The following is a 27559-nucleotide window of genomic DNA, read 5'->3' on the forward strand; positions in this document are numbered from 1 at the left end:
AAAACAGAAAATTATATGTGTAAGAATATAAGATTTGGAACAGATGATGCTTGGTGGTCAAGTGGTAGAAGGTTTACCTAGCATGTGTAAGACCCTAGCAAGTAGGTTCATTTTCTGTCAACACACACACACACACATACACACACACACACACACACACACACACACACGAAAAAGTTAAACAAAGAAAACAAAATCTTGGGACTTGCATTAAACATTGCGTTCCCCACTGAGCGTGTGGTCCACGCTTGCAGTCCCAGACCCTGGTGAAGCAGAGATGAGAGCTTGTGTGTTCAAGGCTAGCTTGGGCTGCAGAGTGGCACCCTGTCAGAAAGAAAAGTGCTCAGAATGCAGGTAGTAACAGTGCAGTTGCCTGCCATGAATAAGGCCCTGCCTTTTATCTTCCATACCTCAAAAATAAATCACTTTGTGGTAGAAAACAAAAGCACATACCCAAATAGGCATCGATGTGGGACCTATAGCTCCAAAGATGGAGAGAGCTCGCTGTTGGGGCAGATTTTAATTTGAACACTCGGGCCTGAGACAGTACTTTGTACTCATAGATTTTTAAATAGCTTCAAAAGGTCAACACAACAATGAAGCCAAGTATATAGAATACGGTCCCTCAGACATATTTACTGTCCCAAAATACTTCATCTCCTCCTGGAGATGTTCTGATCTGTCCAAATGTTCTGATCATACCATCAAGAACCAAAGAAATGACATACCATATGTATAACTATGGTAAAATCACATGTCAGGGTTTACTGCAGAATAAAAATGTCCTATTTTCTTATTGGACCAAACACAGTTTCAGTGACTGAAAGTCCATTCTGAACTTTTTGTTTTGAAACTCCTGGAGGGTGTGTGTCCCAAAGAAGCAGTGGAAGACACACCTAGCAGTAGCCTACAGCTCAGCTGCTTTTCCTTCCCACCCCTGGCCCACCTGATCTTGATCTCTTCTCAATATTTCCAAGCCAATAACCTCCTCCAAACATCTGCCCCAGGCACCCCTCATAGATCTCATAACAGTGCACTTCAGCCGTGACCTTTGATCACGTTCCACTTCTAGAAGATGGATTTAACAGAGAGCTTGCTCAGACTTGGGCTGGGCTTACAGCATCTAGCCAGGCAATTGAGGGTCCCAGGCACTCAGGATCTGGGCTATAGAGTGTTCCATGCTGCCTCCTGGTACCTTCACAGACTCTTATAAGAGGCTTGTTCTCCAATGTCCATGGCCTCAGGTACAAAATGCATTGATAGAATCCCAACTTATACCCTAAACATGAAGCTTAAATGCTGGCCTGAGGGCTTTTGTTGCGAGGAATGGAACCTAGGCACTGTGACTGGTGCTAGCAACTTCCTCTGCACTGTGAATTATTTTGTGCAACTCTTTGTGGAAGCAGATCTTATGGTCCTGGAGGGTCTTTGAGAAATGTATCATTTTTTAACCATCGTGTGCAATCATAGTCTTAGGCCAGACTATTTACAGCAGTCAAGAAAAAACTAAGAACTCACATACTGAGAGAATGCATCCTATGAGCCTCTAAAGGGATGTGTTGAAATATCTCCTACTTAAATAGTTCATGGAAAAAACAATTAGAGAACTTGATAGTAAACGTCAACTGAAAAGCTCAACTATGTTCTATAATTAAAATCTAAAATAATACAGGGATGTCTGAGTTAACTTGACGAATCTCTGTGATTATCAGCTCGGAGGCAGAATTGAAGAGAGAAATAATATTTTCAAAAGAATTGCTGTCTGTAATTCAGTCACTTTGACTTAGAACTTGAACTAGTTTTTGTGGTAAGTTTAATTGACTTTTCCTCTTTTTCTTGCATTTGATGCTAATTCTGGCTAATCTGTTTTGAAATGCATTAATGTTGCAAATTCTAAATTACAGATGTGATCTCATGCCTACATTATCCCTTGCTGGTTCAGTGTTTATTTTCGTAGTAAGAGTATCGCTGACTTTCTCTGTGGGTGGATAGGTTTTGCATGAATGAATGTCCTGAAGACAGTGTCGTCCACTTCTGTCTTTTGATTTAGAGAGGCAGTAGGTAGGACTTCATTTCCCAAGGATTGCCCAGAGAGTCAGGGAATCTGTCCTTTTGCTTGGATGGTTGAAGGTAGACCAGACAGTAGAACCTAAATTTCTTAGCATGTTAGCTACCTGGGAGTGTGAGGGCAGCATACCTTCTCTGATCCGCGTTGCCTGCCTAGTTTCATTTATTGAGCTGTTTAAAAATTGGAAAGTACTCTAAGCTTGGGTCTTAAGAATATAAGGGAAGGGTTCCATTGGACTTCCTGGCCGTAGTTAGGCTAAATTCTGTCTAGACTCAAACATTCTGCTGGCAACTCTGTAGGCGTATTGAGCAATCAGGCTCATGCTACAGGGCTCCTAGGCAGCTGGTGTATGTGTCCTTTATTTAAGTGGATGTTCAAATTTTAAGTAAGTTCACAACATTGATAATTTTATTTAATTGTCGCCCCAGGTTTGTGAACATCTTTTTTTTCTCAAGCATCAGAATTTTCTAGCATCTTTACTGTTTATGTGTTCATTTTCTTACTATTTTAACCCCATGTGTACTATTCACCTGTGAACATTATGATACAAGTGTCTGTGTGCATATGGGTATATGTATATGTGTGTGAATGTATATATGTGTTCATAGGCACACAAATACATGTGTTCATTTATGTTCATATGCATGTGCCCATACATATAGGTGTATGTGAATAGGTACATGCAGGTATGTACATGCATACGCACATGTATATATCTGTGAATATATGTACATGTGTGTATGTTTGAATATGCCTATATATATACCCATATGTATGTGCATATATACATATATATGACTTAGGTGTACACATATGTGGTGGTATATCTTCACATATATGAGTATAGTTACATGTAAACATATGTATGTGTATTAACTAGTGAAGCATGAAACAGAATCTTTGAAAATTAAGATAAGGTAATTAATGGTTGTTTTAAAATGTTGGCTTTTTGGATTATGTAATACCAAAGTGATTATTCTCATAGATTAAATTGTCTATTCAATCTTCCCACTGTGTAGCTGATGTTGGCCTCGAACTCTCAGTTCTCCTGCCTCATCCCTGGAGTGTCTAGATGGCAATAGCACTATGTCCCATATATGCTCTGTCTTTTATCTAGGAGTGGAATGCATAAACTCAATGACCCTCACTACATTTTAGCCTCTGCTTTTAGGAAAGAAACGTCCCATTCCCACCGCAAGAGCGTCTGGTGTTATTTATGTGTATTTTGGGAACATGGTGCACATACTGTATTTTTGAAAGCCACTTGAATGTGTGTGTCATCTGATGTCTGGTGTTTAGAGTGTCTGCTCCACTTGGGAGTTAGTAGATAAGAACTCCGCTGTGCGAGGGAAGTTGTAACAATCAGCAGTGAAGCATGCTCTGGTTTGTTCCATTCTGTGGTGTCAAGGACTGAACCCAGGGGTTTTGGCCCTTGGGGTCAATGGGGCAGGATAAGCTACACTCCCAGCTGCAACAAAACTTTAGTACCATGTTTAAAAGGCTAGCTGAATTCACTGGCAAATTAATAAGTAAACAGCAATAACTTTTGGAGTAATATATGTGCAGATTATCTGGTCCTATGTTCTGCCTTTGTGACTCCTGAAGGTGCTTGGGAAGAAGCATGAGCACAGCATATTATATCACATGCATTAGTATTGATTTAATTTTATTTTTAAATACCCTCAGATAGAGGGTAAGCATGTATATTTTTCTGTGGTAAGTTCCCTGCTTACCCAAAGCCCCACCTCCCACCCCCAACACTAAAATGAACAATTATGCAAAGGGCTGGTGATCTGACTCAGTTGGCACTCATGACGCCCTGGGTCCCAGCACCAGATAAAAGACCAGTATGGTGGCAAATGCGTGGAATGCTGGCTCTGTGAAGGTGGGCACTGGAGGATCAGAAGTTCCTCATCTATGTAGCGATTACCAGGCCAGACCCTGTCTCCAAAGCAAAGATACTGTACTGTCATTGCAATGACGCAATTGCAAGAGCTATAACTAAAAAAAAAAACAAAAACAAAAAAAAAAACAAAAAAAAACTTTGTAGTCATATCTGAAAGCATACTTCAGACTTTGTATTTTAAATCAACTCTAATATAGGTAAGTGAACACCCTATCTTTCTATTAGTGCCTTTGAAACAGGGCCTATGTTCTAGAACCTAGAAAAATAAAGCTGTCATTTATAATAAATTATCTTTACAAATGCATATGTGTTCTGGGAATCACACCCACGTCCTCCGTAAGAGCAGCAAGTGTTCTCCGCCTCTGAGCTGTCCCTCCAGCCCCTGCCTCAGCATGCAGTCAGACTGCACAAGCCTCCCTCATTCATTCCTGTGAACCTCTTTAACTGAATCTCTGTTTAGAGAATGAGATCAAGTCCTGGGACTAGGGCTAGCAGGAAGCCTGCTTCTTCCCCTAGTGATCTGTATCATGTCTCCTTGTGCACCCCTGCTTCTGAGGCACTCTCTCACTGAAGGAAGGCCACTCCCCCTGCCTTTTTTTATTCCAAAGATTCCCAGGACTTCTGCTGGTACAGTTTACCATCTGAACATTCCAGAGCGCTAAGAAGTTTTTGTTGGGTCTTCCAAGTCTCAGGAACTTTGTGGGTCACTTCAATTCCTGGCTGTTTTGCAGAGTAGAATGTTTCCCCTGATGTTGGAACTTCTCAGCAAGTGAGGTGTATCTGATGTTTTGCCTACAGTTCACTGGCCTTTCCCTCAGCACCTGACACTATAGCCAACGTTGTCTTTTGACTGATGAAGAGGCAGGAGGGTATTCTTTGATTACAAGATAAACTCAAACACAAGAATTGGTACCTTTGTTGACATGGTGATGACTTTCCTTCTCACCATCCCTTGAGTAGAAGCCAAGTCTTTTAAGGATGTATTAACCTCAGTTTCTTAGAGAAAAAAGTTTACACCTAGCCTATTTTGAACTTGGAGAAATCCTCTTGTCTCAACTCTCAGCCTGCTGGGAGGCTTCTCGGCACATTATCTCCAGAATTTTTGCTGTTCTTTGTTCCTGAGACAAAGATTTGCTTTGTACTTACAGTGGCATCTTTGTCCCTATTTTACCATGCTTGATTAGTCTTGAGAAATTCGACCTTAGTAGGAGCAGCCCCCACACACATTCAGTGCTGTAGGGTAAAGTGGTATGAATAAAACTTTATGCTTTGTGGCTTTGAAAATGCTTGTTTTTATATAATTTTCTTCCTTCAATGAAGCCAAATTTAGCCCTAGATTAATGGGGTTGGAGTAGGTGAGACTGTCCACCTGATGGGCCCAGGAAACACAAAGAAGTCCCGAGAGTAGGGTTGTCCAGAGCCCCTGCTGGTGTGGGTGACATTCTGATGATTAATGAGGAAGATGTGGGTTGACAGGATTCTCCCGACCCAGAGGCAAACACACTCTCAGAAGCCAAAGTGCAGGATGCTGGCATGGCTCCATGGTAGAGTCCTCGCCTCCTAAAAATGAGGCTGTGAGTTCTAGCCTGAGCACAGTCGATCAATAGGTTAATCAATCAATCAGTTGGAAATGGACAAATTTTGAGGTACAGGGCAGGGTTGTTTCCTTTCAGGGTGAAGGCCAGAGTCGTGGTACATTTTTCTGATTTATTACTTAATAAACTTAGATAGCATCTTAGGAATTAAAGGTTAATAATCACCTTCTTATGAACTGAATCAATCCCCTTTCAGTCACTACCATGGGAAACCAATAGTCCTTGTCCTGGAGCTCGCTAACAGCATTCAAAAATTTCGCCTAAAAACAAAACTTGGTGAAGGATTCTGTTGAAGAGTTTTGGCACTCACAGCTGAAATATATCCATGGACATTTGTGTATTTGGTGCTGGATATTGAAACCAGTCCCTTGAACATTCATGTTCTTCCACGGAGTCTATCCTCAATCTCTAAGATTATAATCAGTAGATATATATTAAAACTTAACTTCATCATGGTATAAAACATAAATTTAAAACCTTAGCCACTTGTGTCAACTGTGTTCACTTGGCCAAGTAGCAGATCTTTAAAGTTCTGTCTTGTGACCCTTACACTGTGGCCTTGATATAGCTCCTCCTGCCACCAGCCCTGGGTTCATTCGACTTTTTGTTTCTATGAGTGGACAGGCCTGAAGTAATAGGGGCGGCGGGGCTGCGTTCCCAGCACCCCGGCCGCCTGCTCGGCTAGCTTATGCCCCAAAATAATTACACAGACACTGTATTCTTTTAAGCACTGCTTGGCCCTTTAGCTCTAGCACTTACAGGCTAATTCTCACATCCCGATCAACCCATCTCTAATAATCTGTGAGAACCGGTCTTACCGGGAAGATTCTAGCCTAGTCCATCCTGGGTTGGAGCTTCATGCCGTGAGCGGGGCATGGCGCCTCTGCTGAGGCATCTGCTCAGGAGAGCAGAGCTGTGTAGTCTCTGAGCTCACTTCCTCTTCCTCCCAGCGTTCTGTTCTGTTTACTCCTCCCACCTATCCTCTAACCAATAAAATGGGCCAGGGCAGTTCCTTTATTAGCCAATGACCTTCCTCCATCACAGGCCCAGACACAGAACATAAGCATAGCCAAGAACAAGGAAGACCATGCAGTATTTTCTTCTGGTCCCAGGGGATGGAGCTCAGGCAAGGAGGTAGCTGGTAGGCAAGTGTTCCATCCCTGAGCGAAATTCCAAGACTTAGTGTTTAGCTTTTGTTTTGACTCACACTAATTTTAATATCCTCAAGGTCCATCCATGACATGTGGCATATTCTAGAACTTCCCTTAGAAAACTGAATAATATTCCATTGTGTGTATATAGCTGATATTTTTTAATCCATTCATCTCTTGAGAGACATTTAGCATGCATCTACCTTTGGGATGCTTAAATAATGAGTGTACCGTTGGGTACCTGTCTATACAAGATGCCATTCTCTGATTGAAGGCTAAACCAGAGGATCCAAATGTTCAATGTAGCTTCTTCAAAGTCACCCTGGGCAAGTTACCAGGTTCTGTGTCAAGATGAGGATGCAGCTTAGCTATAGCTCACCTGACATCTGTAAGACTCTGGATTCAAACCCAGCCCCACTCCTCCCAGAATGCACTTGTAGTCTGTGTGAAAATGTATCAAGGAATGAAATGGCCAGTGAGGCCTAACTGTTTTTTGTAGTTTTTGAGGAATATCTTTACTGTGTTCCACGCCACTTTGTCACCTTGCATTCCCACTAACACACACATCCTCATAAGCACATGTCATTTCTTCTTCTTTGATTTTATTAGTTTTCTTTATAGTTTTGAGGTGACTGCTTAAACATTTTTTGAGGAATTGTGTGTGTGTCCAAATTTAAAGGTTCTTTTGTTGTTGTTTGTTTGCTTAATCTTTTACCTCTTTGGATTTACTCACAGGTAATTACATAACTAGATAGTCTACAACGTTTGTTTCATTTTCTAAGTTCTATACGTTGTTTTTATACTAGTTATTGAAGGAGTATTTATGGCTTTGGAATAATAGTAACTTACAGATGGTTATGAGTTGCCTGACATGGTTTCCTGGAACCCAGGCAGGTCCTCTGCAAGAGTAGAACGTGTTCCTGACTGGAGCCACGAATCCAGAGCTGATGCTGAACATACTAGGTTTTACCATGTGCCATGCTGTTTTAATGCTTCTCATAATCTTAATTCTTTATCATTCCAGGATTATAGGGTTTGCCAGCACTATATTCTTTTCTAGACTAATAACTGAAGTGTTGGGAGCAATCCGGTCTTGGGAGAATCAGAACCCACAGTTATGACTCTGCCTTGGACACGTTAAAGTTCTTTGAAGCTTTTGTAATTTTAGGCTACATTTTTCTGAAGAGATTGTAGTTCGTGAACACTTTTTTTCCCCATTAAGTTGTTAAAATAAAACGAAAGTAGGGAATTAAGAAGAGTACAAAAGTTATGATTAGATAATATTAAGGGTTTTTAGAAAGGAGACAGTCAGGCTTAAGGCTTAACAATGCTTAGGGTTTTATCACTCGTTTCAGAAATCCCTGAAGTTTAAAGCTGGAGAGCCCAACTGTGCCACGTCGCCTCCTGGTTTCTGTCTGTGACCCCTGCACCTTTCACCTGCTGCCCCTCATTCCCATACCTAGCTCGACTGGTCCCAGACTGACCATGATAATATCTGTTCTTGTGTCCTGTGTGTCACAGACTCCTTCTCAAGCTCTCATGGGGAGAGGCTGGTTTTGCTTTTAGTTTGTTTGGTATTTGAGACAGGGTCTTTTTCTGTAGCCCAGGTGGGCCTGGAAGTTGGAGCCATCCCACTGCCTCAGGCTCTCCAGGTCTGGGATTGCAGGGATGAGGCCCCAGACCTGGCTTTCATGGGTGTTTTATTTGTTGGATGATATTTATTTATTTATTTATTTATTTATTTATTTATTTATTTATTGGTGTGTGTGTGTGTGTGTGTGTCTGTCTGACTGTCTGTCTGTCTCTGTGTGTATCTGTCTGCCTGCCTGCCTGTCTGTCTGTCTGTCTCTCACTTTCTCTCCTCTCTCTCTGTATGTGTATGTGTGTGTGTGTGTGTGTACATGTAAGCTTCAGTGCATTTATCTGAAGTAGACAACTTTATGAGTCATTTCTCTCCGACATGTGGGTTCCTAGGGATGGCAGCAAGCTCGTGACCCACTGAGACATCTAGGTTTCGTGTTCCCTGGCTCTGATGTGAGAATGACAGTCTATTCATATAAACTTCTCAACCACAGAAGCCGACAGCTCAGAACTGGTGTCTTTTCTCTTTCTTGTTTCATTACAGTGAATATTTTTCAGAAGGAGGAGAACTTTCCATTCTTACTACAAAAGAACACTGTTACATTCTGTGACCTCAAGTCCTGTCTTACCTTTGACTTTTCTAGCTCATTTGTAGAGATAAGCACACGTTAACACATTTCTATAAGGTTGTCTCTGAGGAATACTCCTGTAGCCCAGGCTAACCTTGAACTCAGTGTGTGACTCAAGGATGCTCTCTGAACTTCTGGTCCTCTGGCCTTCACTGCCCACTAGGCCTGTTTTTATCCAGTGTTAGGATAGCCCCCAGGCTAAGTAAGCACACTACCAATTGAGCTACACCCTGAGCCTGTGGCTAGATTCTGAGCATCCTTTCCCAGTGAATGTGGACATGTCCCACATCGGGTCCCTATGACCACTCTGTACCTCGTCGCTTAGTTTCCATTTGAGAAAGGCCAGAGAGCAGTGAGAGACATAAGTGCACACACACACAGCTTACACACGTGGGCAGGCAGAGGTCACATCCTTTGCCATCTCTTCTGTCTCTGGACCTGGAGCTTACTGATGGGCGGTCCTATATCCACCTCCCCAGCACTGGAATTGTAGGAAGCTGCCTCTGTGTCTGGCTTTTTAAAAGTGAATACTGAGAATGTGGAGTTAGTTCCTCATCCTTGCACAGCGAGCTCTTTGACCACTGATCCATCTTGCTGGCCCATCCCTTCTTTTCAACTCACCTGTTGTAGAAGCTGAATATGTCTACTTGCTTATATTTTGCAAGAAGAGAAAAGACTATGTTGGATATGGAACACAGCAGCTTTGGAGTTGTGGACAGCTCTGGTGTGACATCTTCCTTGTGGTAGAGGTATAGACCCTTCTATAAGGACTTCTGCGACTTCATCCTTACCCTTATAGAAACTTAAATACTGGGGTAAGGGTGAGGGGAAGATCACTGGGAGAGTACTTCCATAACAAATGCAAGGCCCTGGGATTTTTGTTTCATTTTGATTTTTGAGACAGCATCTTATTGTGTAGCCTACACTAGCCTCAAAATCAAGATCCCCCTGCCTCAGTCTCCAACGTGCTGAAATACCAGGTGTGTACACCACAGGTATCTGCAACAAATATGTTTTTAGTAGACGTTTATCACAGCCTGTCAGATATATTTTAGAGCCTGCCCTGGTGATCGTGGAGTCCTTTCTTTCCCTTCGTGAACAATAGCATTATTCTAGGATCTTCAAAATGCTTTGTGTACAACACGATACCCGTTGCTTTGGTGACATGCTCTGTTTGTTTCTGTGGAATTAAACTGGCCACAGACCACAGTGGCAATGAGACTAGATGAAGGATTTCTTCCTGAGGTGCTGAGAGATTTCACTCTCTCAAAGCAACCCTATCCTACCCCACAGCTGCCCAGGTCCCATAAGGCTGACACCAGCAAAAGACAATGCCAAGATCCAACCTCACCCTCTCATTCCCGGGGTCCTGTATCAGGCTTCAAAAGGCTCTCTCTGTCCAACAACTATAGCAACAAGAGCTACACAAAGAAACTGCTCGGAGGACAGGGCATGTACAATGCATTTTTTCTACTTTGAATGACAGTCAGTAATGAGTTTGAAAAGATTAGAGTTAAGTAGAATCACCTTGTACTTAAAAGTGCAGGCTTTGGAGCTAAGCTTTCTGGGTTCAAAACCTGCCTCTGGCACCTGTGAGCTGATTCCGGTGTGTCTTCTAGTCTTCTGGGCTTAAAGCGCCCATCAGCACTGTAGGTGTTCCAGTGAGCACATCCAAGGGTAGCTACCATCAGTAGTGTTTTTGGTTGCTGTTCTTCGTGTTGGCACCTGGATTTTCAGAAGTGCCTGTAGAAATCACTGGGGTGGATGTCAGGATGTCTTGTAAAGGGAGCAACTGAGTGTGGAGCCTTCCCTCCCCGGACTGCAAAATGACAGGGCTGAAACAACCGGAGAGTAGTGTCTCTTTGAAGAGAAGTTACCAGTAATACACTCAGCATGTGACCTCGTTAGAAAGGATCTGATCTTTCCAAACTTTACCCTTTGCGATCGTTTTTCTAAATGTTCTTCCCACGCGTACATTTCTAACATACATCCATGTAGACAATACATTTATAACATACATCCATGTAGACACATACAATTCTAACATATATCCATGTAGACAATACATTTTTAACATACATCCATGTAGACAATACATTTATAACATACATCCATGTAGACACATACAATTCTAACATACATCCATGTAGACAATACATTTATAACATACATCCATGTAGACATGTACATTTCTATCATACATCCATGTAGACACATACATTTATAACATACATCCATGTGGCCATGTATGCATTCCACATGAGGGTGAAGGGAGGGTTTCTTTTCTTTCTGAATATGAACTTTCCTTTTTCTTTCTTTCTTTTCTCTTTTCTTACTGTCTATTTTTTTTTTTTTTTGGATGAAGAGTTGGGTCATAGACTCTGCAATGAGACAGTAAAGAACAGAATCCCTAAAAAGTCAGTGGATGGTGTAGCTACTATGGGATGCTCCTTGAAGGCGGATTACTTAGGACAATGAGGCAAAAGGTTCACCCGAGCCCAAGGTCAACCAGGCCACATGTTAAGATGATATCTTGAAAATAATTTGATAATGAGTGCTCTCCATGTTCTGTTGACTTCACTGTGCACAGCCCCAGAATGTCTCTGTCCTAATGGATTGTATAGCTGGGGTGGAGGGGCAGTTCACCTGAGAGGTGAGCATCGAATGAGGTTGTAAGCATCAGGACCCTTAACTCAGTCCTGGGAACCCTGGGAGAATAGGTGTGGAGATACAAAATGCAAAAGACCAGGAGGGAAGAGAATGGTGCTTCCTGGAGCCTCCAGACCCCCACCGAGTTTTGAGATAAGGTGTTGAGCATTGGGGTATCAATAGAAACAGATTTGGGACTGGGGCAAGGGTGAGGGTTTTGATGGCCCTCTGTCACAGTAAGAACCAGATCAGACTCAATGGCAGTCACCCATCTGGGTTCTTGTGAGGGGCAGGGACTGTTTACAAGGAGGTGTGGCTCATATGTCTGAGATTCACTTCGTAGACGGTCTAACCAATGATGGGCCTCTGTCCTTCCATTCTTGCTTCCTGGTCTCCTCCTTAGTGACTTGAATGAACTGTAGCGTTGCTGGGAAGACATCAGTGCGCTTTGCAGTTCTTCGAGGAGTGAGAGTCACTCATTTTCACATCTTTGCATGAATTTGCAAAGTTTGATTGTCATTTTCGTGTTGTGCTGTTGTTTGGTTTGTAATGCTAGGTTCTCCCTGTGTACCTCTGGCTGTCATTTTTGTGTTGTGTTGTTTGGTTTGTAATGCTAGGCTCTCCCTGTGTACCTCTGGCTGTCATTTTTGTGTTGTGTTGTTTGGTTTGTAATGCTAGGCTCTCCCTGTGGAGCTGTAGCTGTCTGGTACTCACTTGCTTAGATCCTCCTGCCTCATCTGCCAAACTCCAGGCACGTTTCACTACACCACCCTGAGAGTGAGCTTTACTTCCTTCTCAAGCTCAGATTCCAGTCTTCAAATGGAGATAGGGAATAATCATGGACCCTTATGGTTGCCTTCCTTCGTCTCCGAAGTGGAATACACTTTTTTTCCCCATATAATTCTTACACAGATCCAAAGCAATGTGGTTCTTTGTAATTCAGAGAACTGAGACTCCTAGGCTCACATTCATCCAGAGATAAGCCAGGGAGCTGAAGTGTAAAGCTAAGCCTACCGCTTCTCCCTCTCTTTGTTTCCTCCTCTTTTCTTCTCTCCTTCCCTTACTCATTGCTGCCACATTCTTTGCTAAACCATAGTTTAGCTAAAATGGTAAAGATGGATTCCCAGTGGCCATACATGATTCTTCCCATTTCTCTGTAATCACAATACAGTGTTTAATTAATCTTAAAGGATTGCAACAGAAAGAAATAATCATTCTAGGGAAATTGGGGCAAGGTGTATCTTATTTAAACTGGAAAAACAATCAAGGCCAAATGATTTGTTCTTGTTTTATGGCATGTTACCACCGCTAGTAATTTCTCATTCTGTGTAGAGCATAAAGGCCTCCCTCTTTTGTTGTTTGTTTTTTTGTTTGTTTTAGACAATCTCTGTAACTTAGGCTGGCCTTGAACTCAACTCCCGGGGCAGCAGAGGATGACCTTGAGTTACTTAACTTCCTGCCTCTGCTTCAGGGTGCCTAGCATACAGGCCTGTGTCTCCCTGTCTGGACCTCATGCATGCCAGGTTAGCATTTTTCCAACTCAGCCCCCCACCCCCCTCCTCTCTCTGGCTCAGCCAACCACGGACTTGTGGTGCTTTCTAGTCTCATTTCCTTAAGTCATATTTTCTTTCTATTCAGGAATTAAGCCTGTGCTTCATGTTCAAAATTCAATGTGCTGTCAGGCCATTGTGGCCCTTATGCTATAGTTCAGCTCCTGGGAACCTATGGGGGAAAAAACCCACTGGGTGTGGCTGCCTGTACCTGTGACCCTAGTGAAAGGGGGAAGGGGTCAGAAAAGAAGAGGGAAGGGCAGACACACATCAAGAGAGTCCCTGGAGGGAAGAGCGGACACACATCAAGAGAGTTCCTGGAGCTTATTGGCTAGTCAGCTTAGCTGAAAAGAAACAGTGAGACCCAGATCCAGTGAGGGACCCTGTCTCAAAGAAGTAGGGCTGAGAGTGATAAAGGGGACAGATGGCAGTGTCCTCCTCTGTCCACCGCACACAGGTGTGCATACACATCAGTGCTTCCCCAAACTTCCATGTAGACTGATGTAATTGTGACATATAACAGGTTGCAGACAGAAAATAAAGAGCTCATATTGTCTAAGCTCAGCTATAGATGGTAGTGGTGGCATTTCCTATTTTATGTGGGAAAAGCTGAAACCACTTAGGAGCAAAAAGAAAATTTCAAGCAGGAAATGAAGAAGGAGAAGGAGGAGAAGAACAAGAACAAGGAAAGCAAAGAAAGTCCCATTGTGTTAGAAATGAAAATAAAACACAAACAAACAGAACAAACTTGGGTATTACACCACAAGGGGTTTCCTCCCTATCCTTTTTCTGGTTTTAGGGTATTTAAAACAAGACTATTACAGATTATTGTCTCATGGCTTTGATGCTCTCTCTGTAATTGGGAGCCAAAGCAAAGCCCATTGTTTTTAAAACCACTTAATACTGAAGAACAGTGGTCTAAGCCCCCACTTGTAGTGCCCTCTGGGTCACCCACAGCCATTTGGTTTTGTTAATAAACTCACAGCAAGTAGGGGAACAGACAGTGGCCTTGGAATCAGCGATGGTCTTCTAGATGCAAGGGCGTGGCTTCCCGTGGGGGTGGGAGTCATATATATTTTTATTCGGAGATGCCATGCTAGTTTCCATCATTTGGCCCTTTCACTGCCAAAGTGACTGAGAGGAATCCACAAATTATCCCCGGCCCTCTAGGCGGGAGTCCAGCACACACCCTGTCATTCCATCCACCAGGGAACTGCAAGATTCTATTAAGCAGGAAGTGAGAAAATTATATTGCCTGCAAACTAATTGTACAAAAGACTGAAGTAAGTACTGGAGCCCTGGATGCTCTGAGAAGCAATTGCTCTATCGCTCCGGTCACCCTGGTTTTAGCACCCCAAGTTTCCATGTGGATCCTCCACCTTCTGCAACACAGCACATTTCTCCAGCTGCTGGCCAAACCGGGAAATCTCCAACCCTGGCTTTAGGAGCTGCCTATTCAGTCCACAGCACCATCTAACAAATGTGTCCCAGAAAACTGTGAGCCATAATCTGTGAAAACTGTTTGTCTTCAATGGGAGTGCTGGGCTGAGAAATGTACCTTCTGCTGTGCCCTGGCTGCTTTTATCCAGGTCCCGGTACCCAAATATACTGGAGATTTAAAACACTTTTGTTATTTATTTATTTATTTATTTTGGTCTAGTTTCTACTTTTGGTGACTTGGAGGAAAACAAGTGTCCCATAGAGAGGCAGTGGTCCAGTGGGAAGAAAGCCTTTGAACCTTTACCAAAGAGTCTGCTACATTGTTATCCAGGTGCTTGGGCTGGTGGATTTCAAGTATAAAGTGCCTCCCTTTAATTGATCCCTAAAAGCACCAGACAAGGCATTTGAAGGCTAAAGTCTCAGGAGCCTGTAACTCCGATCAAAGATGCTGATGGCTAGGTGACCACAGATGACAACAGTGTTGTGAGGAACTCCGTGGGAGGCCTTGAAAATTAGGCTTCCCTCTAGCAAGTAACTTATTTAGAATGATGCTGATTTGTTTCCCAAATATAAACCAGAGTTTATTTGTCAGATCAAGGTTATCATCTTCGTGTAGTGAGACTTCTCTAAGACAGAGTGCTCACAAGGATACCCAATCCATTATAAACAGCTTCTATACACCTAAATTGAATATTATATATGTATTATATATTTGTATATGCACACACACACACACACACACACACATATATATATATATGATGTAAACATGTAGGACTGCTTTATGAACAAGGAATATTTTTAATAAAGGCTCATTGCTTCCCAGCCTGACCTTGACCCTCTGATCCTCCTGCATCCTCCTCCAGGTTTGAAGCCTATGCCACTACACTTGGTTTTTAAGTGGCAGTGGAGCCGAACCCAGGGTTCCCGCATACTAAGTAAGCATTGTCCCTGTAGAGCTGCACTCCTGGCCCCATTGTGGGAAGTTCTCATAAAGACTTGGCATTTCCTGTGGCGCTGGGAAGACTCCTCCACACCAATGTCATTACTGACCCATTTCTTCACAGCGTAGGTCAGACAGTTTTCCCTGTGTGATGTCATTGACTTTCCTGAGCGGAATCTTTGTGAGCATAGGTGCATGTGTGTATATGTACGTGTGTGTCTGTGTCTGTGTCTGTGTGTGTATGTACATGTGAACATGTTCCCATGGAGGACAGAGGTCAACATTGAGAATAGCTCCTCAGAAAATGTGCACTTTTTCTTCTTTTGAGACAAGTTAGTCACTGACCTGTGGCTTGCTAATTAGGCCAGACTGGCTGGCCAGTCAGCTTCAGAGATGTTCCTGTCTCCCCCACCCTAGTTCTGGGGTTACGAGCACAGGCCACCACCATCAACCTGGCCTCCCTCTCCTCCTGAGTCACCAAAGCCTTTGGTTGGAGATAGTCACATGTCCTAAGAATTGGCTCCTGTCCTCCGCTGTCCTCCTGTCTAGTCATGCGCAGGCGTATGCAAAGGGCTGACAAAATATGACTGTCTGTATCAGATGACAGTCCTCAAAAGATAGGCATCCCCAGAAGTCATTTCCTTCTAGAATGGTCTGAGAAGTTTTCATAAATGATTGAAATGGAATTGGAGTTGAACACTGAGTCTGGGAAATAATTTTAAGAAGAAAAGAGGGGCAGAAATAGATCATTCTCAGAGGGGAGTCTTGAAGGACATACAGCAAAACCTGAATAAATCAAATTGGCTGCATCTGGAGGTTCATGTGAGGTAATAATTGTTACATTGCTGCAAAAGCAGATGAGAGTGAGATTGGGAACGGAACGTGTGTGGCAGTCAGGTGGCTTAGATTTAATTCAGGACAGCAGTGGTGTGTGTGTGTGTGTGTGTGTGTGTGTGTGTGTGTGTGTATGTATATGTATGTATGTGTGTATGTGTGAGTGTGCCCACATGTGTGCTCCTACGTGTAATTCTGAGTGTCAAATGTAAGACCTTACATTTGCTAGGGAAGTGATTTTCTTTTCTTTTCTTCTCTCTATCCTATTACTTATTACAGGGTCCGCAGGTCTGGAACTCATGGCAGTCCCAGTGCCTTATCTTCCCGAGTGCGGGGGGGGGGGGGGAGGGGGTGTATTGTATTGGTGTGAACACCAAGCTTAGCTCTTTTAGTTTAAATTGGGGAAGAGACACGATAAAGGCCTTCATAGGAAGAGACAGTGCAAATGGCATCCATCCTGGACTAAAGCTAGGAGGGTGGAGGCCAGTGATCAGGAGGATGATACAGGTTCAGGTGTGAGCCTGCACCTGACTGACAGAGTCCCTGTCCAAAGTGTCCTGCTGTGAAGAATGAGGATATCATATCCAAAGATGGATGAGAAGACACACTTTTGTGTGGTCGTGAACCATGTGACAGACATTTGCACCACCAAGTTGAAGGCATGGGGTGAATGTTTATGCCTTGCTGGGAATGTGTGTATGTATGTGTATGTGTGTGTGTGTGTGTGTGTGTACATGTGTATTACCTCATGTGTATTACATGTATTGCATCACACTAGTTTTAAAGACGGGAAATGGCCAGAAATGACATTTTTTTAAAAAGTGTTTTCTCCAGGCTTTGAAATTATTTTTCAGTCCTTTCTAAGAGAGAGTTACTTTCCTTTAAAATAAATATATAGAAAATCATAGAGAATATAAGGACCTGGTAGCTGAACACTGAACTAGCTGTCAGCCAGGGTGATGGCCACTCAGGAGGCTAAGGCAGAAAGAATGTGAGGCTTGGGCTAGCCTGGGGAAGTTCGTGAAACTGTTTCAAAATAAAATTCAAGAAATAAAACCAGAACTGGGGATAGCTCATTGCTAGCCTTGTATACTGTCGCAAGGTCTCAGGTTCTATTCACAGCACCACACCAAAAGCAAAACCAGAAACAAACACACAACACTACAGAACCATTCTTTAGATGCAGAGTAGATTTCTGGGGACATTTGAAAGAGACCGCTCAGATTTCAAATCTCTTTATTCTCAGCTTTGACCAAGCCAGTGTTCACTTACCTTATCATTGTCTGTCTCCATCATCGTCGTCACTATTATTATTATTTGTGCATGTGTGTGCGTGTGTGTGCGTGTGTGTGCACGTGTGTGCGCGTGTGTGTGTGGTCTCCTTTCACTATGTTATTCACGGATGAAACTCCGGTTGTTAGGTCTAGACAGCTTTTACAGGTAACCTAATTTGCCAGTCCTTTTCCTGAGTAATATTTTTCTTAAAAGTGCTTCTTAACTAATATGAGGAGAGCGAATGCCGGTGCTCCTGTGTGGAGAGCAACAGACAAGGATGTGGAATTGGTTCTTGTCTTCTGCCTTCACGTGGGTTCTGGGGATTGCGCTCACATGGTCAGCTGGCCTTCTGTAGCTAGCATTTACCCAGACGAGCTATTTCGCCAGCTCCTGAGTGATATTTCTGAAGAAGGTGATGGCGAATATTCTTGCTAATGCAGTTAATATCACTTCTATTATCTAACCTCATTTTAAAAGTAGTTGCTTTGAATTAGAATGCTAATTTAGCCAGTCAATTTACCTCAAGTTATAATGCTCAAGACTTTTTTTTTTTTAAGTCATGCATACTTAACCAATTTTCTGTAGTTCCAAGCGGCTAGGTTACCACTTCCTGGTGAATTAGCAGTTGGCGCGTGGTGGAGTGGCCGAACAATCCTGCGAAGCACTAATGTCCTATTTAATGAGGAGGCATCAGTCCACAGAAAGGTAGTCAATATAAATCAGTGTTTACAAAGTGTGATTAACTCTGAAATATTTCATCAATGCTGTGGTCCCAGGCAGCCTCCTATGCTAATTACTTGGATCTGCACATGTTTCAGGGGACTCGATGGACCCTGAGAACAGCAAGCGTGGAACAGCAAAATTGCAATTATGCCCGGACCGTCTCCTATGACAATTTATGCATTCGCTGCAATGACCTCCCCCTTCCCAAGAGGGCAATAAGCAGGATGCATTTTCATTAGGGTACTAATGCACTTAATCACGAGGGGAAAGGGTTAGGAAGTAGCCGGAGACCTTCAAGTACTCCACCACGGGGCTGATAGTGGAGACAGTCTTTATTTTTCAAGGCAGCTTCTCTACACGGCCGTAGCTGCCTGGAGCACACCCTTCACATTTCATTGTCTCGGAGAAACACTGGAAGTGTAGATGTCTCGTTACGTGCTTTGCATTTCAGATCATTGCATATAGCTAAAAACAATAAAAACTGTAAAAGTATAACCTGAATTGCTCATTATTATCATCATTCCATGGTGTTTGGGATGAATTATACAAATAATGTAGCTAGCACCATGAAGATGGTGGCAGCAATGGCAGCCATTTTTCCCATCACGCTCACTCTCAGCATCACCAGGGAGCATGCTGGGAAGAATGTCTAGCCAGAATAGCAGGAGAGTGATGTCGCTGCCCTACATGCCAGGTGCTAACAGAAATGCCCCACAGTAAACTTTGGATCACTGAGTTCCGAGAGGTCTACACAGCAGAAGGACAAGCAGCTTGTCCCAAAGCATGTGTCTCTGTAGACTGGCATCCAGATGTGACATTTTGTTTTTGTGTTTGTTGTTGTTTTTATAAGATTCAGTTATTTTATTATGTGGGCCTATGTGGGCCTGCGTGTCTGCATGTACTAGCAGAGCCCAGAAGAAAGCATTGGATCCTCTGGAACTGGAATTATAGGCAGTAGTGAGATGCTGGGAATCAAACCCGTATCCTGGGCAAGAGCAGTGAGCGCTCTTAACCACGGATCCATCTCTCCAGCCTCTGGTGTTTATGTTTTCATAAGCACAGACTGCTTTGGAATCTCTTCTAGAAGTTTGTACTTTCTGTGGTCAACAATTTCATGATTGTTTGCTGCCCTAGTCTCACATGTAAAGCAGTCTTGCAGAATATTCTGATACAAAAATAATTCAAGTAGATAATTATCATAAGAGGCTAATATCTGTCTCCTCCCCTGTTTTTTATTTGTTGTTTTGTTTTGGAAATAGTCTCACTGTGTAGCCCTTGCTGGCCTGGAACTTATTATGTAGACCAAGCTGCTTTGGCCTTCTAGCAATCCTCCTGCCTCAGCCTTTCTGAAAGTGCTAATTTATGTCAAGCTGCTTCCATAGAGGCGTATTTTATGTCTACAACAGCATATCCAGCTTCCTGGCACATGTTACATTTCTGACAACTCTCACTCACATGACTTTGGGGTTGGGGATGGCAAAGTTAACCTTGTCTTCGGGGTGCCTCTCTCTCTCCTGACCTGTCAATCTGACTGTCTCTTTCCCTCACACTGTGCATTATAGGTAACATAGAGTACAGCTGCCCGGCCACCAATGAATGTGAAATCACGAAGCGCAGACGCAAATCCTGCCAGGCCTGCCGCTTCATGAAGTGTCTCAAAGTGGGCATGCTCAAAGAAGGTAAGTGGATCTGCCCAGAATCCTGTGTTTCGGGTTGGGAGTTGGGGGGGGGGGCAGTGGCCATCAAAACAGGGATCAAGACCAGTTCCATCAGAAAAGGTGGGTTAGTAGGTACCTGAATCTGATTGCCAGATACTCTTAAAACCCAAGTTTTTAATAACTCATGTCTAGCAGTTTGACACCAATCAGAAGCTAGTTCCCTTCTGGTTGAACTGTGTTCATGGGCCTTTGATCTTTACAGTTTGCAGAGGGAAGAAGATGGAGGCAAACCAAGAGGCTACTCACAATGCACACCCCCTTCTCAATTCTTTAAACTATTTGGCTTAAGGTCATCCCTATTGTTTTCCAAACTCCTCTTTTGTACTTACTCTCTCTGATAGAATGTACTCATGCTTTGATGCTCTGATTGTTTTAAGTTGGGAATAGCACCCACAAAAGAAGATAGAGCCGGGGAATGTGGATTCTGTGCTAAGCACACTGAATGAGCTTCCATACTCAATCATTCTTGCCACAGGAAGGGAACCCATTGGCTGCTGAGGACATTCTGTTATCCCACATGTCCTGTCATAGTTGTCAGGTTATGCCACATGTCCTGACATAGTTAAGCTTATAGTTAAGCTTTATATAGTTAAGAAACCTCCTAGGGGGAGGTATTTTTTAAATGAATCTCTGTACATGCATATTTTGGAGATACACATTTTACATACTGCACGTAGACTTGCCTCTTTGTATTTAGAGAGCCCATTGGAGTTTAAAGTCAATACGATGTTTTCAGAAAGCACCAAAATGAGCATGTGGTCATGGGAGGAAGCTTGACAGTAAAGCTAGGTTAGTTATCTATAGACATGTGTAGATTCTGCTACATCGGAATTTATGTATTGTCACTACAGATCCCTGTCCCTTGCCTTTTGGTTTTACATTTGAAGTTCACATATTTGCAGATGAGAAGGATGAGTCTCACTATATGTGTAGTTACTAGATTTGCACAATTCCACCGGGTCTGTACCTGTCCAGTGCATTCTTGGTATACGCGGTATCATGGGGGAAGGAGTGCAACAGAGGGAATACAGGATTGGGGAATTCCTGCCCTATTCAGCTGGCCTTTATTCATCTACTGGACAAATAAACCCCTTCAGTTTTTCCATCTGATCTTCAACTTCGCTCTTTTCTTGGAAAACAGCTGTCAGCAAACTTACAACTTTCAAGTGTTGCAGGAAGGTGATCAGGATAGGGTATCCAACAGAAAAAAAAGATGTGCAGTGATATGATCATATATATGTACTGTATGTAGTATATGAATATGAAGGGGAGAGGAGGATCCCATAAGGAGGAAGGATGTAGAGGCAGGCCCATTTAGGCTAGCTCAGGGATGAAGGGGGTTCGTGAAGACTGTTGCCAGGGTAACACTGGAAACAAAACTGAGGATTGGGACTTCTCATTTCGGGGCCTTTGGTCATAAGTGACCTCTGTTTGGTTTCCAATCCATCTGCTAAATTTGCATGCAGCTTCTCCCATACAATAGACGCATTTCCAGGCTCCTTTGCCACACAGGTTGCTGCTGGTAAATATGCACATGAAATTGTCTAAAGGGTAACTTTTGACAAGGCTGAACACATGACTAAAAGGCCGACCTACCTAACTGAAGTAGAAGCCAGATATCTGTAGGTCAGTGGTTCTCAGCCTTCTAATGCTGTGACCTCCAATACAGTTCCTCACATTGTGATGCCCAACTATAAAATTATTTCCATTGCTACTACCTCATAGCTAATTTTGCTACTGCTGTGAATCCTAACGTAAATTTCTGTGTTTTATGATGTTCTTAGACAACCCCTGTGAAAGGGTCATTTGATACCCAAAGGGATCAAGGCCCACTGGTGATGATGATAATGATAATGATGATGATGAACTATTTTAAGATTTTAAGTTTGCTTAGCCAATGCCTTAAGTCATCTGACAGAGTAGCGTACAGAATTTAATTCACAGGGTGGACCCCCTCCCTGTTTTGTAGAAAATCTCACAAAAGCATAATTTAGAATGTTATAAGTGATGGACAGTTTGGTTTTGGTCTTGGTTATATTTATATTATTATTTACTCTGATTAGGGAGATTTAAACTAAACTTGTGCTCAAAAATAAAAGTTAGTGAAAGGGTTCAAACCCCTGAAAATAGAGGAATCATTCTGTTTAAAAGCAATCCATTTGTTTGAATGCAGCATAAGTCAGGTATCAATGAAAGCCTCGTACTCCGATTTTGTTTTCCAATAGTGAAGTACTTAGAGACAGGCCTCCATGTCTGGGGAGATGGGAGTTTTTGATTAGTCTGATTTCAATACTGTAATTTTCTCATCTGCGTGCCGTTTCAACTTTAAAGATGAACTGTGACGCGTCTTTTCTCTCAGATCGCGTTTCTCGAGGTCTCTAGGAGAGGGTCTGAGGGAGGCGAGAACGAAGGCAGATGTGTGAGCAGCGTTTAATTAAACGTTGTTGCTCAGAATAAACTGGGCCTTGCTTATCTGTGGTTCGCACCTCTTCAGCACTTGCTATCAGGCCTTTAGAGGCCGTGTTTTCCCGGGAAGTGCTGCGGTGGCTGCCATGCTCAAATCGTAATTTATTTCCCATTTACTTCCTCATGAACACGCGGATGGCAAAATAGCATTTTTCTGAGCTCGTTACCCTTCTCTAAAGAAGCATAGATAGGATGGGTATGAGTGAGTATGGAATACTGTTTTCCTTTCTTTTATGCCTAAAGAATACAGTGAAATATTGCATTGTACCCTGCATATAAATACACAATTATGCCCGGGCATCTCCGTGGCTCAAGGCTCACTCCCTAAGCCTGGAAAGGGTGATACCCTCTTAAATGTATCTTTATGGATGTGCAGGGATTTGAGTCCCGTGCAGTATGTCAGAGATCATGGTGTAGTAAATCTATTCAAATGTAAACCTGTTCAATTCAATTACCAGTCCGTAATAAAATTTGCTACTACAACCCCCGTGTTGACCACAGCAGTCCATACAGGCAGACGGCACAGCAGGTCTGGAAATTGACAGGCAAAATCTAGTTAAACAAAAAACAACATTAGTTCTTGAATCTGAGATGAAATCAGATTTCAACAGCCTCGATGGAAACCTTCCTTGCTTTAACAGGTATCTTTTATTCAATTCGCCAAGTGTACCATAAAGCGCTGCCTGAGGGGACAGACAGAGGTTTTCATTAAGAAGCAGGCTTATAGAAAATGAGGCCTTGACTGTTTTAAAAAAATGATAATTATTCGTCATACTGACTGGCATTTCTACTAATTGAGGTGTGTCCCTGTGAGAAGCTAAGCGTAGGCCCAGGAGTGAAAGGGATTGGTTGGACGGATTTGTGGATAAACTAATTAATACACAGGAATAAATGCCCGTAACTTCCGTTTCCCCATAAGCCGGCACCAGGAATCTAAGTGAACTAGGCTTGATACTTGAGGTTAGATTTTTAAAAAGATTTCTTTTTATTCTTAATCATGTGTCTTGGTGTGGTGTCTGCACATGAAGACGGATGCCCTTAGAGGCCAATGGAGGACATAAGATCCCCCGGAGTTAGGGTTACAGGTGACTGCAAGCTGTCCAGCCTGGGTGCTGGCAACTGAACTCAGGTTCTTTGGAAGAGCAGCAAGGGCTCTTAACTGCTGATCCATCTCCCCAGACCCCAGATTAGAATTTTTGAGTCAAATAATTGTTACCAGTTAAGGAAGCTGCGAGCTGATTCGGTCAGTAAGATGCTTGCCATGCAAGCCTGAGAACCTGAGTTTGTTCCCCAGGACCCCCAAGAAGCTGGGTATAGCAGAGGCCTGTAATCCCAGAACTGAGGGGCAGGCGAGAGAATTCCTAGGGCCTGCTGACCAGCAAGTCTTGTCAGTCCAAAAATTCAAGATGTGGTGAGAGACACTGGTACCCCCCCACCCCCACGGAGACATGATTCAGTAAGACAGCTGCCATTGACTTTAGCCTCTACACGTGTGAGCACCCACAGTCTGTGCTCTCTCACTTATATATGCATGCATGCTATTGTTGGGCACTCACATATACAGACACACGATTATGTGCATATATACTCACAGGAACACACACAAACACACACAGAAGAACATGCTCATTCATACCAAAAAAAAAAAAATACTTACCAGTTGAAACAAACAAAATGGTTCTAGTCAGTACTTGTGTTGGAGAGGGGAGAAAATGTCACACAATAACAATACTTAGAGAAGCGCTGTTGAGCAAATTCTACTGTGTCTGTGCCATCTGGTGCACTAGCAAGCTTGTCTTTCTCCTGTGCTGAGGAGTGTCCGCATGGTAAGTGTCCTAATGGACCAGCATCGTTTTTCCAGTATTGTTCAATATTGTATGTCAGAGGAAACATACTTGTAACATATCTGCTATCCCCCCAAATTAGTCAGAGTGGACCTGTGAAGAAGCTGGTCAAGATGTACTTCTTTTTTTTTTTATTTTTCAAAGAATGTACTTTTAATTAGCACCATCTCATGTAAATGCTATCTCATTGCACACTAGTTTGGTTTTTCTTTGTTGATCACATAGAAAGTCATCCCAAGAAAACCGTAATAATTTTGTGGAGGGAGAGAATCCACTGGTCAAAGGCTTGAAGGGAATTTAACTGTTATTGGCACAAAGACTTTTACACTGACGAGTGTTTTTTTGTTTTGTTGTTATTGCTCTTTGTGTGTTTGTGTATGTACACGCATATGCATGCTTGTGTGTGTGTGTGTGTGTGTGTGTGTGTGTGTGTTTCCTTACCTAAGACAGACTCTCAGTTGGTAGCCCTGACTGGCCAGTATTATACTCTGGAGAAGGAGCTGGCACCAAACTCATAGATCTTCTTCCTGCTTCCACCTCCTGTGCTGGGATTAACCCCTGGCAGTCCGTACCTTTTCTTACTCTAGTGTCGTGCAGCATATTCCCTAGTCATGCCAGGGCCCATGCAAAGTGTGAATGACTCGGGCAATACAACGGACCAACTTCACTGTTCTATTCCAAGAGAGTTTGCTCTCTTTTTGACATTAAAACAAACGAAATCAACAACAGCTACTAGGGCTGGGTGTGGTTGCACGTGCCTGTAGTCCCAGCACTTGAGAGACAGAAGTAGGAGGATCAATTCAGGAATGGCATGAGCTACATTAGACCTACTTTCAAAAAACCAAAAACAATATTCTCCACCCACAATGCCCTGGTGGCCCAGAGAAAGGATCAGTCCCCTGTCAGGTCAGCTAATTTTGCCAGAGACAGTAAGACTCAGCCTTTGGGGCCAGTTGGACCTAGACTCAAGGCTTTGAGTTTTGGTGGATGCCTAGATTTGCTTCCTGGAAGAATGATGAGTTATGACATTTCCCCAACTTGCTGGATTTTGCATGTAGAGCTTCTTATGATGAGCAAGAGTTTCCAAGCTCAGTGGCCACATTCTGGGCTGTGATAAGCAGGAAATGCCAGGAGCCTGAATCTGGGCATCACGTGTATATGTATGTAATGCATACGGACATGCATATGGTATTGACCTGCTGCGTGATCCAGGTTCATGTAAAATGTGTCCTCTGTGACGATGTTTGTGGCTTCCAGAGTGCTTTTCCAGGATTTTCATAAGAACATCTGGAACATCTGTAAGGGAAGTGCCATTCCAGTGTTCATGATATAGCTTAATCTTAATCTGTGTGCAGATCAGAGAGGATCCCAGTATTGTTTCACATCTCCCCAGTTTTGTGTGTGTTTGCAGTGTATGGATGTGTGTGTTTGGTTGTTTTCACATGTATGAAGGTGCACATGGGTGCATATACATGCTGATGCAGATGGAGGCCTGTGGTTGACATCTGGAATCCTCCTCAGTTCCACTTCTGAGTCTTCTACATTAAAACAGGGTCTCTCCATGAAATCCCAAATTATAGGTAGGTCATGGCATTTACTTGGGTTTCTGGGTATTTGAACTCTCATCCTCGTGCTTGCAAGGTAAGTACTTAAGCACCAAGACCTCTCCCGTGATCCCTCTTTACCCTGTTTTAAATTGGACTAGAGACTTCTATGCAACCGGATATTTTCCTCAACAACATTATGCACGAAGGCTTCTCACACTTGTTCAGCTTCAGCATAAAGGAAAGGTGGGAGGAGAGGTCTGAGAGGAGGAAGGAAGAGGTGGCTTTTTAGCAGAAAGCCACAGGACAGACACTCACGTTGATAAATCTCAACATGTGGTCCAGATTTTCCCTGGAACCTGACAAGAAACTGTGCTATCCTCATTGCATCTGACTCCCCTGCTCCCTGCACTGGAGTGAGCAAGACTGTTAGGTTCTGAGACTCTGTGTCGTCTTCTGTACCTGGAAGAAGGTGCAGGCATACCTACCCCTTCTCTTCTGACATCATGCAGGTTCAGTTTCCAAATGACATCATGCCTGTAAGAGCATTATCCTAGCATATGGCTTCCAGACACTGTGATAACAAGGGTGGGAATGATGATGATGGTGGTGATGATCACAATGATGATGACAATGGTGATGATGGTGGTGGTGATAATGATGATGACCAAGATGATGATGATGATAGTGATGATGATGGTGGTGACGATGACGATGATGATAACGATGGTGATGATGGTGGTGATAATGACGATGTCAACGATGATGATGATGATGATGATAGTGATGATGATGGTGGTGACGATGATGATGATGATGACGGTGATGATGATGGTGGTGATAATGACTTCGACGATGATGATGAAGTTAGAAGTGCAATGATGCCAAGGTGCAATAGCAGTGGATGATGATTTATACTATTCCATTAATTCTGCCCAAGCTGGAAATTCTTCAATTTTTTGTTTCTTTTTTTTTTTTAAAAGAAAACAAACTATTTTATTTTCATTATACATACCAATTCAAGTTCCCCTTCATAGGAAGGGACTTTGATTTAGAATTAATCTATGAACACTACTTGGAAGTAGATGGGATAGCTGAAAAGATAGTCAATTATGGGGACTAATCGAGGAAAGGGGTTCATGACCTGGTCACCTGCATTTCTTTCTGCTCCTCTGTAGGTAGAAGTTTCTATCCCATCTGGTCCTGCAGCCGTTCAATCACAAAGGAATACACAGAAGCTTATATTAATTACAAGCTGTCCTCTTATCTCAGGCTTATTACCAAGTTACTCTTACAGCTTATATTAACCCATCATTCTTATCTATGTTTAGCCATGTGGCTTGGTACCTTTTCTCAGTAAGGCATTCTCATCTTGCTTCTGCATCTAGCTGGTGACTGTGTCTCTGCCTTTTCTCTTTCCAGAATTCTCTTAGTCTTCTACACTTCCTGTCTGGAGTATAAAAACCAATTGGTATTTTATTAAACCAATATGAGTGACAAATCTTTACAGTGTTCAAGAATATCTCACAGTTCTCCTCCTTTTCCATTCTTCCTTCTCTTCCCCCTCCTCTTCTCCTTCTTCCTCTCCCCTCTTTTCTGTTTTCTTCTTTTCCTCCCTTTCCTTCTTCTCCTACTCCTCCTTC

At 42.9% G+C, this 27559-nt stretch overlaps 1 protein-coding gene across 7 annotated transcripts in view; it reads left to right on the forward strand.

Annotated features, from left to right (window-relative positions):
* Nucleotides 1-27559, forward strand: part of Esrrg (estrogen related receptor gamma) — a 608081-nt gene that overhangs the window by 440117 nt on the left and 140405 nt on the right. For all 7 annotated transcript variants that reach the window (XM_041635228.1, XM_041635227.1, XM_041635229.1 and 4 more), the window contains one exon: nucleotides 19907-20023. In XM_041635228.1, coding sequence (XP_041491162.1) covers nucleotides 19907-20023 — 117 coding nt within the window. The remainder of the gene's footprint in view (nucleotides 1-19906; nucleotides 20024-27559) is intronic.

This window comes from Microtus oregoni, unplaced genomic scaffold (assembly GCF_018167655.1).
Source record: "Microtus oregoni isolate MIOR12 unplaced genomic scaffold, Mior012 000047F_ref0000412, whole genome shotgun sequence".
NCBI classification, from domain to species: Eukaryota; Metazoa; Chordata; class Mammalia; order Rodentia; family Cricetidae; genus Microtus; species Microtus oregoni.